General features: G+C 33.6%; 1 protein-coding gene across 1 annotated transcript in view; it reads left to right on the top strand.

Annotated features, from left to right (window-relative positions):
* The window catches only part of LOC145668652 (neprilysin-like), a 150,885-nt gene that overhangs the window by 115,698 nt on the left and 22,757 nt on the right, over positions 1–12,430 (top strand). The window contains exon 16 of the mRNA XM_081736710.1: positions 10,289–10,337. Within this exon, the coding sequence (XP_081592836.1) occupies positions 10,289–10,337 (49 nt within the window). The remainder of the gene's footprint in view (positions 1–10,288; positions 10,338–12,430) is intronic.

Below are 12,430 nucleotides of genomic sequence, written 5' to 3'. Positions count from 1 at the left end.
TGCTTCTGTATTGAATCCGGGAGTTATAGATACTTTCCAATATTGAATTCGCGTAGTTCAGGAGTTTGCCGCTCTTACTACTATATCCCAAGTGCTTCCATAGATACTTTAACAGCACTTCAGTGTACAGCCTTAAATTGACCATACATATACTTTCAAAAATAGTAAACTATTACAAACTATTTGATAGGGCAACAATAGCACCAGGCTAGGTGATACGTAGTAAATTATTAGTTGATTCACATTGAGAACTTCGTTTTATGAAGTCTTGCAAGGAAGTAAAGTAATTACTAAATAAATATCATGTAATATATCGCATTCCTCAATAGCTATACTTAACCTAGTGCTCTCTCATGAAACAAAAGGTTACAGTGTGTTTCAGTGTTGTTTCTATCTTGCATTTTCAAATGTACTGCCACATAATGTCAGCAATTTAAGTTAAAGAACAAATAAATACTCGTCAGTTTCCGTAAGAAACAATAACGACTAATTTGCATCTTAATTTTCTTTATCATTGAAATGTTTAAAACATTCAACGGCCTATGTTTAGCAGAAGGGGTCCAGCTCTTTTCTCTAAAAAAATGTAACAATTTTGGTAATATCTGTTCACATTCGGTTAGTTTAGGGTAGGTTAGGTTAGTTTAGGTTATTTTAGTTTAGTTTAGTTTAGTTTGCTTTATATTAGTGTAGGCGTCCCGCATAATTTTTTTTAAAGAATGATAGAATTTCGCTTATTTCTATTAATATTAGGTTATTTTAGGTTAGTTCAGGTTAGCTTCTTGTAAATTTTGTGTTTTTACGTGCTTCTGTACCTCTTGTACTAAACATACTCCCATTCAACTATACTAAATAAAACTCTTGTATGTTTTCTCTCACTCTGTTTTTGAGTTTAATGTTATATCATTAAAAAGTGTCATGCACGGTAATATATATATATATACACCATATATACATCCTAATCTTCCTCCTTTTTTCTTGTTTTATACACATATTTATCCATTTAACCGCTTAACTTAAAACCACGAATTATTACGGTTTTTTTTTTTTTCTAAAATTATGATCACGAATATATTCGTGCAAAGAAAAAAATCTGAATATAAATTTAAACAGCGATTCCTTACGTTCGCCATACGCAGCTGAGTATATGAGTGTCCGCTAGATGTGGGTAAGATCAAGGGCGCCGATTTCTCTAAATCTGGGGAGGGAGTCTACTTAGACACAGAAGGTGTAGCCTATATATGAGGATGTTAAGACAAATTGCATTCAAATTATGCCAAATATTGTATATTCATAAATACACTAGGGGGCCCCCGACCGCCCCACGATCGGCGCCCTTGCGTAAGATTCATTTAACTATTTTCGGCTAATATTTTGCATTGGAGGCCAATGCTTATTGACGAAATGACGGAACTGAAATAGCATATCTACATTGTACCGACAATGTACCGAGAAATCATTTGCCTGTTATTTCTCTTTGATTTTTTTTTTTTTTTGCAAAAAGAATACAAAAATTCGTAGTAGATTGAATGGAATATCTACTTATACTGTACTCTTTTCCCCCACTGTTTCGTTTTCTCAAGTTGCTAGTGTAATTTGGTAATGTTTATTGTGGAACGCATATATTCGGGATTTTAATATTTCTCGCGGGAAAATTTAAACCTCAATTTTGATCAGCTTGAAGTTCAAATAAATTGAACGAACTGAATAAAACATTTTAAAAGATTCGTTGTCACTTCATGTACACAAAAAGTGTTCAAAAAAGTAAAACTAACAAAAAGATACATCTGCTTTTATTACGAACGAATATACTCGTGGTTTTAAAATCGGTGATTTTCAAATGCCTAACTTGGGCCAAAATTTTAGACAGTTTTAGTAATGTTTGCTTCCACGTACCTCTATCTTCAACATACAACAAAAATAACCAATAAAAAATTTATAAAATTTGCAATGACTTTTGCGAAAAAAAAAATATAAGTTAAGCGGTTGGAAACACGTGAGATGTCTGAATTGGTAACGTTTAGGTAACAACCGCAGCGCCAGATTGTTGGTAGTAAGGCTAGGACAAATTATGTACTACGTGACAGGAAATAGAACGACAGTGTGCAGACAAACTGAGCAGATGATGATTATGTAAAATGGGCGGCTTGTCTAAGTTCCAAAGAGGGTAAATGTTGAGGGCAATGAGATGTGAGTGTAACGAAAATAGCAAGTGTGTTTTAAGTGTGTCACTAACGACAGTATAGAGGGTGATTCTGACGTACAAAACTCACAGATAAAAACACATACGCGAAGAGGAGCGGTTGGAAGAAAATCCTCAGTGACAGATCCCTCAGATCATTATAGCAGTTTGTCACATAGAATCATCGTGCGACTACAGTGGAAATTACGGAGAAACTCAAGCAGACACCCTCTCCTCCTCACAGTCTGTATTGACAATCAAAGTCCGCCGCGAGTTAGTCCTTCCGCACGCTGGTGATAAAACTGCAGTGCAATCATTTCATCTCTGTCTCCTACATTCAACAACTTCACGGAGTTTTGTCACCGCACTCTGGTACCTTCGTGACAGCAGCAAAAATGTTGCTAGGCATTTAACATTACAACGTGGCAGGATATTCGACACTGACGAAAAAATAAAGCAAATTACCTGCTTGATAATATATTATCGTATATTTGAAGAGTATGGCGGATTGCAATGATTTTTAAAAATTATATATTGTCTTGCATATATCGTCTGATTCGGATGTGTGGCTGTAGAAGCATCCATATCTTGGTTTAAATATTCCGGCCCGAGGCCAAACTGATCGTAGTATTTGTGTTTTGTTACAAAGCGTGAATTTTATGGACGAAATAAAACTTCAGTACGGAAAGTAAACATGCTGTTCGTAATGATATGTTTCTTTAGCATAGAAAAGAAAGTAAGTGTATTGGTGGCTGTTATGATGGACTATGTGTTGTTCCTAAACTGGTAGCTAAAGATATATGCTAATTTTCATGATTTATACTAACACTTATCATGTTTAAATATGAACCCTTCTCTACTTTGGAACTCAGCCTAATGAAGACTAGTTCTTGTTATAAATTTCACCAATTTGGCTGAGAAAAGATATTTATAACGTTAAGTAAACAAGTGACAACGAAGACTGAAGTGACAAAAACTCGTCGTCTTCTGAATAAAATTATGAAATCCTTTCTGTTTGAACTGATGCTTAAACCAAACAGTAGCTGTATGTTCTGTAGTGAAGCTATTTTCAAGTCATATCCGCAGCATACCCTGTCAAAGTTGAGTTCATGGAACATTGCACCTACTGTAAATACCTTATGTTTCAAGCAGGGCCACAATTAGAGAGGAATAAGCAGGATATGTGCCCCGGGCGCGTTGTTGGAGTAGCGTCTAAGAGAGCAATATGTACAGAGTGAATCTTTTAACTTTTATACCAATAGACAAAAATCTTTAAAAATTTGTACCGTGCAAATTTCGGCAGAGGAAATTGTTTGACATACTCTGTGATCTAGCCAGGTTATAAATGTTTCCAACCTACAGCATTTTTTTTTTTTCAAATGGCACTACGTCAGGTTATTGGATGTTCGAAACATTCATGTCAAATGAAAACTTAAATACCAGACTTGTTGTTCATTGCTACACACTAATTACGCTACAGTATACCATAAACATTCAAATTTCTGTAGCCTGTAAAGCAGTAACAACGCAATAGAGACTAAGGGAGCAATACACATCGTAAGTATTATAGGGAGCTGGCTTTAATGCGAGGCTGAGGAATTCAGAGTTGATTGGCAGGTTCCCCATCCCGTCACCAAGAAACGGTCACTCGACGGTCCTGGGCAGGGCTGCCAGTGCGTTGTCAAAAATTCAGGTAAAACTCACTTAATTAAAAGAGTTTATGCAATTATGCAATCCCTATCGAAGATCCCTGTATACGTGGACACACGCAAATTAGGCTGTGATAACAAATACTTCAGTTTTTTCTCCCTCGCTTCTTCGTCGCAGTGCAGTATGGCCTTCCTTATTACTTCTCTAGCTTCGCTGTGTATAGTTTGCCCTCTCTTACGCTGTGAAGCCATTGTCAAATGAATAATAAGCAACAAAACCGCAACCACAACAGCACACAACAAATAACCAACTCACACTAACTCTTCAGAATGACATTCATGTGACAATTTTTTAACCCTGGCAACGCTGACATATAGAAGGAGGGTAAGGGAGTATTGCAAGAGTCAGGCAGAAAAAATGTTGAAATTTTCCAAGAACTTGTAATTTTACCTACAAAAAAGTATTGTTGTAATGTCATAGTAGCGAAGTAAATCAAAAAACTATTTTAAAATACGCAATTTTAAGCAATATGTAAAACTTTATTTTTTCATATCTTCGGAATAGTTTGAGATATCAAATTGTTGTAAACGACATTATGATCGTTATGTTTATTTAAAATTATGAACATAATTGCATGTGATACTTATCTAAAACTTTTTCGAAATAAACTCCTTTGAAACAAGTAAAATTTTCAGTTCCTTGTAGTTTCGTTTCTATCTGCTTGCAATACATCATATAATAACCATAGTCAGGGGCGGACGAAGACAAAATTTTCACCTGGACAAAGTGACTTTTGGTGTCCCCTAGCTCTAGCCTATATTTTATATTCTATTACAGTAATTTTAATATTTTAAACTCTTTTAAAAAAAAGAAAAATTAATACTCAAATACGAGAGCCACTATTTATATTTTGAGCGTAACAATGAAAAAAACAGAAATATGTCATTGAAAATTGATTTATTGTTTTTCGAGATATTCTCCTTTATGATCAATACACTTTTGCATTCGTTCAAACCATTTGTCAAAGCATTTTTTCCAATCTTCTTGAGACACCTCCATATGATTTTTGAACGCATCAACGGCTTCTTCCGCCGACGGAAATCGTTCTCCACGCAATTTATTCTTGATATTCGGGATCAAAAAGAAGTCATTGGGTGCCAAATCAGGACTATACGGCGAATGACCTATTAATTCGACTTTTTGAGTGATCAAATAGTCGGTTGTGTAACGCCCCCATCCGTAGACTAGCGGACAAGGTGGGAAAAACCAATCCAGCCTGGCCTCAGAAGGGGCTTTACACGAGCAAGCATCCGGATAGCTCAGGCTGTTATTTCAATTCGGAAATCCAGAGGTTCATAAATTAACAGTAAATATATATATATAAACAAATAACAACACAACCAATTCAGGAATAAATGTTTATTATAAATAAATTACAATAATTAATTTGTCTTCTCGCTGCCAAGTCAAATCTGAATTCAATAATTATTTTGTTTCTCAGTTTGAGAAAAGAGCAAAAATTTAATATAGTTCCAAAAAAATCGTCCGCTGAATCGTAAATCTTCAAAAATGAATAATAAAGCATATTCTCCAGTCAAGTTAGGAACCTCTAAAGTTTGAAGCAAATATTCGAGGCCAGTCAAGGACCTCTCACATTTAACTCTAATATGAATACTCAAGGCCAATCAAGGACCTCTCTTGTCTAGTACTAATATATTCCTTTCTTTAAAAATAAGAAATAAAATCGTACCTTAATTCGAGTGAAGATTTCCCTTTCTTTCAAACCGAAGAAAAAGTTCCATAAATACTTATCATAAAAAGAAATTATTTTTATTAATTTGCCGCAATTTAGTTTGAAAACAGAAATTTCCCGATGAAAAACAACCGCAAACAACTTTGCTATACTCAATTGAATGCGTTGCAAATCAAACATAAACCGGTCAAACATACTTCAAACAGCACGAACAAGTCAAACGAAGTTTTACTTACTAGAAAAAGAGAATTAAATTTTACTGTCAATTCTTCAGCATTCAAAAACAGCATTAATAAGCCTTTCGGATTTTACTCTCAGAATCAAAAACATGAAATTCAGACCTCTAACGAACATAGGGTAAATAACACATTTCAAAGGTTTCGGGTACAATCCCTCCACCTTTGTTCCCCTGGATTTGCCGAGCTTATACGCGATAATTATATATTCCGCTGAAAATCCAACCAAATGGAATCCAACAAGACAACCCACAGAGTACACAGAATAGACGTAGACAGACAATCTAATAGAAAAATTGAAAATTAACTCACCTGTGAAAAACCACGTTTTTACCTCAACTTTCTGTTGTTTCTCTGCCCTCAATCGTCTCGGACTCTCTTATCAAAACAAGAATAATCCACTGTAAGGTGAGGATATGCTCAGGATTCACTTTAAATGATCTCAATTCAATCAGAAACTCAATTGAGAAAATGGGACGTAGATCCACAATTTCCCACATTCACGAAATCGAGAAAAAAAGCAGAAACAATTATAATTACGTGATTCTGAGTATTAATAACACACCTTTCTGCAATTCGCTTGCTAATAGAAGCAGAGAGAGCTACACCAAGCCTCCCTTCCGACTCTTTTATCGTATTTTCAAGCAACACTAATTTCACTAATTTTGCCAAAAAACGCAAATACACGAAATATTGCAGTAAATGAAATATCACTATAATCATAATCCTCACTTGTAATGGATATTCTTATTTCCTTCAATAACACACTCTTCTACAAACGAAGACTTCAATACAAGAAACGTGAACCAACACGAAACGTCCATTTAGATCCGTAATCCATTCGAACAACTTAATCCTCCAGATGTTACCCGTTCGCAAAACACAGCCCAAGTCAGCTAGCCGAGGCCAGCTGCTTGCGGCCGCAAAGCTGAGACCATGCGCAGTCAACGACCAGCGCATAACCCAAGACCTTCATATTTCTCGGTTACGAAAGGCAAAGGAAATCTTCTCACAAGCGTTATTTTTACATTCAGTTCCTTCTCTATTAATTTTTTAAAAAAATCGAAGATGATATTTCTTTTATATAAGCTTATGTCTCCTTCTGTAACACATAATATTAAATACAATAATAGTAATTTTACCCTTTTCCTTATCGAAGATTTACATTTTTATTTTTATAATTTCTTTTTTTTCCTGTGACTTGTAACGGGCACGTTACAGTTGTTAAGACAAGATGTGTGAGAACTCACATTGTCTTGATGAAGAATGATGCGACGGTGCTTGTTTGTTTTCTGTATTTGACCAAAGACCTCCAGCAAACAAATTGTTGTTTACCCTTCAGAGTTGACCGTTCTATTTTCCTCTAAAGGCACAATTGCCACATGACCAGTTTTCCCGAAAAAAAAACAGGTGACCATTTGTTTCGATGTGCTGCGAGCACGAACAACTTTTGTTGGATTTGGTTCATCTTCTACTGCTGTTTACGTTCCGGCTCATATGCATATATCCATGATTCATCACCTGTTACAATCTTATATACGTCTTTTGAAGCACCGCCATTGTATTTATTGAGCATTTGTGTCCACCAATCGACGCGAGCTTCTTTTTAAGTTTTTGTCAAATTATATGGGATCCAACGAGAATAAACCTTTCTCACAGCTAAATAATCATGTAATATTTTATATATGTTGGTGGAACTAATGGCTAGGGTTGCTTCAATCTCACAGTATGTCACATGATGATCTTGCAGTAGATCTCTTAGATTTTGCACAGCATCAATGTTTTCTTGAATAACAACTGATTTTGGACGACCTCCGCGAATTTCATCAGTGAGCGAATGGCGGCCACGAGTAAAATCGTTATACCTGCGTTTCACAGTGGCAAAGGATGGGACTTCATCGCCAAATGTAGAAGTAAGTTGATCGATGCACTCTTGTCTTGATAATCCACGTCGAAAATTGTCATAAATCTTCGCACGTAAATTTTCACGAGTTAATTCCATTTTTCTGTTGCCACGCAATCTTGAAGTTAACATAAATAACACAAATAAAGCTATTGACGAAACATTTGAAGTACGTTATGGTCAACCATGTCTAACGTTTCTAAGGAAACAAAACATACTCGCCTAACTACAATCAGTATTGCCAAGGCGCAAAATATAAATAGTGGTCCTCGTATATGATATATTTAATACTTAAATATATATATATATATAGTATCAATTACATTCTGTTTATTATTATTATTATTATTATTATTATTATTAATTAACTGATATGTATAAAGAAAAACAATATCGAACAACATTTACTAAATACTACTAATGGTGACATGATTACTACTACAGGTATAGTGTAAATTGTTTTGTTATATCAAAACATCAGTAGTCATTCTACCATATATTCGACTACGTAACAATCTATTCTAATAACATGAAATACCAATAAATACATTTCACATATAGATCGATTTTTGTGTTAAAAGGGCGTATGTAACATTTTTCACAATTTTAACTTTTTTTTTAAAAAAAAGAAATGAATATTTTAGAGATAGATTTGTGTGAAAAGGCCTGTATTTCTTGAAACGTGTTATAAGGTATTTTTCTTTCTTTCATAAACCAAACCGTCTCGTAAGAAAACAGTTTTTGTCACTTTCCGACAATTTTTTATTGCACATTGCCCTTTTAACAGAAAGCGATACAATTATGTTGAACGTGTTTTACGCAAGGCACCTTTTTTTATGTAAGTAGGTCCTAGCAGTTGAAGTCCATAGCATTCATAAAACGTATGTCATGAATTTATACAAAAGACGAATACTCTTACAAGATCAAAGCTTAAAACACTTTTTATCAAGTATTAGAAATCCTCTAACTTCCGTGTTTAAATGAATGACTTGGCAAGAACTGTACATAGCGAAACAATAACATCTCCTAGACACTACTTTCAGCAAAGACCGACAGTTTGGCTTGATGGTATTTTTGCTAAGAAATCAAAAGTAAGTTATGTGAATACTGTTACTCCTCGACTACCACTTTAAAAGAGTAACATTTATTGCCTGGGGAAAGTTCACAAAAGAACATGGCCCGCTATAAACAATACCAACTCGCCCGGGTTTCCCGGCTCTTGGTCCGTCCCTAGTAGTAATAACGGCAATAGTTGACCTAACTTTTGTTCCCCTGGGTCCTTGGTCCAGGTATCATGATCCAGAGATACATAGGATATCAAAATTTTGGCAGGGAGTCTAGGGTCACTCACCTTAAATTTTGAAAATTGCCAAATTTAAGTTTGGTATGGTAGTGTATGACCGGCATATGTACCTCTGTAAGTTTGGGTGGTCCATTTTGTTCCCTTTCATGGATTAAAAAAACGCCAAAAAGTAAATTACGAAAGATTTTGACCTATTTTATTATCTTTGATGAGTTTTTTTTATTTTTTTTACCTTATATTGTTATATGGATAAGTACAGGGATCCATTCTCATTCATAAGACGTGGGTACACTGATACTTTCGTTTTATATTTTGGGTCAGGTACATATAGCCACCACTTAAATTTAGGAATAGTCAAAAAACAATAATTGTTAAATGTTCTCTAGGACCCAGACATTTATTACTGTAAATTTGTTGGATGTTTTTCACCTATTTTATTCTCTTTAATAACGGCTTATTACCCTATATTCATACTTTGAACTTTAGTCACAACTCATAGTCTATGGTCATTGGTGGAAAGTTATCTTTGTTGAAATCTGATTGGTTGGTTCCTACCTCTATCTTTAAATCATTGGTTTGACCTGATACTTAATTATTGATATAATTCTTATTGATACACATCAATAATTTCAAACTTTGAATCCTAGAATTGTAATTACGGTTTATATGCTGAGGTTATTGGTAAAAAAGTTATTCTTGGTACAATCTGATTGATTGAAATATTTGTCTATTTTTTAAATGTTTTTGGGAAGTTTTCCTGAAAAGTGTTCAATCACTGTTCCAGAACTTTCTTTTAGTTTGAAAAGCTTTTAACTACAGATTGTAGTTGTAATTCGTGTTTGGCCCAGGTGACACAGATCTTAGTTGCGACTGTGGTTTCGACATAGAAAAGTAAATATTCCATGGTACACAAACATATGCCACGGAGTCCTTTACACAAAACTTCCTTTTATTGGTTTTGCCTTTCTTAATAGGATTACAAAACAGAGAATAAAGTATATATATATATATATATATATATATATATATATATATATATATATATATATAAAGGAATATTTAATAGTTATTGCCAGCATTATTTTCTGCAAATAAGTTATTTCATAATCTTTAAAAATAAATAAAATAAAGTAAATTGTAAAGTATGTGAAATAGTACAACTGTCTTCTTATATATAATACTTTAAATAATGAAAGTGTTGATTTATTGATGCACACTTTTTACAATTGACAAATATTTATGAACTTCCTTTTGTGGTTTATAGCTTTCCCGGCAGGAATCCTTCAACCACCATTTTTCGGGCTAGGAGTACAGTAAGTATTTTTTGTTTATTGGATAAGAATAGAAATGATAAAACACTTAAAATTCATTTTCCAAAAATTGTACCTGTTCTTAGAATATATACATAATGATATAAATAAACAAAACGTCCACATGAATTCTATTTGTCACAAATGAAGCTATTTGTCACAACTATGTGCCATAGACAAATAGTTGTCAACAGAACTATTAATAAACTTAGTAACATTTAACTTTCAAGAAGTAGGGCTGTATAATTCAAATAACTTCTCCTAACGAAAGTAAACAGACTATTATGATAAATGCACATTTATGAATTAATTAGGCTTGTATTTGCAATAAGGATTAAAAAGATCTAAATATGTTTGCCTAGATGTTTATACAACTCGTAACTCCTAGATATTTTGAGGGTTGTATATTAGAGTTATATCAAGCATACATTTATGAATGAATGGCATATGGATAGGCACCATTAAATCACCGTTATCCGTGAATATGTTAACGAAATGATTCCATTAAAGCGGCCGACATAATTGCTCTAGTCGTGCATTGCAAAAACATAATTCAAAAACTCGGTTTCATTCAAGAGTTATTGTGTGCTGTAACTAAGAGACGGACGTACTAACATTACGACGTTTAAGGTTCAGCTAGCGTGATCCTAATAACAGCACCATTATTATACACTATAGTCCGGCTCAATCCTCCTGACATTTAAGGCGTGTCCCTCTTTCCACAATATCCAATGCACGTTAGGCAACTTTGTCTAATAGCTGTGTTTCTGGATTAGAAGAAAGCAATTTCAAAGGTATGTCCTTGTGATATATACCACTATATCGTTAATTAATTTGTAAACACGAATTTAGTTTTCAATAGCTTAATCTCTCGCGTTAATGTTTCATGTTATGCCTGCACACGAAAGGAAGCAAAATCCGACAACGTCGCAACTGCACACCATTGGCTTTCGACAGACGTCAAGGGGTTTGAGCCGGACTTTAGCTACCTCCTCCTATTTTTCTGAACAGAAATAAACTGTATGTAATTAGACTTTTCGATGTTAGTTTGATTTTTTAAAAATAATCAATCATAGGGCAATGTATATTGTATTGAATGTCCAATCTTGATCAAAGTTTGCGCAGAGGTAGAAGTTAACTTGCTTCATAGATATAAATTTATAAAATAGTGTATATTTGACAACTATATTTTCATTTATACCAAAGAAAACAGTAGTAGTATTTCGCAATATGCAATGAGAGAGAGTTTGTGAATAGGTTTGTTTGATTTTATGTTGCTACACATTGTGATCATAAAAATTGTATATCTACTGATATGTCATTTATACACTAGTTACTAAACGTAACACTATGTACTACTATGGTTTTATTGTTATTAGAGTAGACTCTCGACTATCCGGCCTAGTTCTTAAGAAGAAAAATGGAAAAGAAAAGTAAAATTCTGTATTAAAATAAGGAATAATTTTTGAACGCTCTATTCGAACTGAAGAATTTTCATAAAACGCAAATTTGTCAAGAAAAAACAGTCAGCTGTCAAAGATTTTTTTTTCAGAAACTAAATACTAAGTTTTGACTCTTTTAGGCCTACTTTTTAACATTTGTGTAATAAATTATTAGTGAATAGAAGAACAAGCTGATATCACATATTTAAGAACTGGTTCTACGTTTTACGTTAACTTTTGTTTATTTTAAAATTGTTTTGTAGATACAGTGTACATCACTGTGTACAATATATCTTCATTCTTGGATTTTTTTCCGTAATATTTTTTTAAACGTAGAATAGAGCTCATAATAAACATTTATGTAGTATTGGCATGTACTAAAAGATCAGAAATTATGAAAAAAAGCGAGTTTTAGTAAAAAAAAAGTGTGTAATTATTGGACTCCAGTGTATCCGCCTTTTTTGTTATCCGGCCTGCCCTTTTGCCACATTAGGTCAGATAGTCGGAAGAGTACTGTATTATTATTATTATTATTATTATTATTATTATTATTATTATTATTATTATTATTAGTAGTAGTAGTAGTAGTAGTAGTAGTAGTAGTAGTATAATTAGAATTCTTTCCATGTTGTATATACATTCTGTCAATTAAGA

The sequence above is a fragment of the Thermobia domestica genome, chromosome 13 (assembly GCF_964235325.1).
Source record: "Thermobia domestica chromosome 13, izTheDome1.hap1.1, whole genome shotgun sequence".
Lineage (NCBI taxonomy): Eukaryota > Metazoa > Arthropoda > Insecta > Zygentoma > Lepismatidae > Thermobia > Thermobia domestica.
The sequence above is the reverse complement of the archived record's forward strand: the minus strand, read 5'-3'. Positions and strand labels throughout refer to the sequence as shown.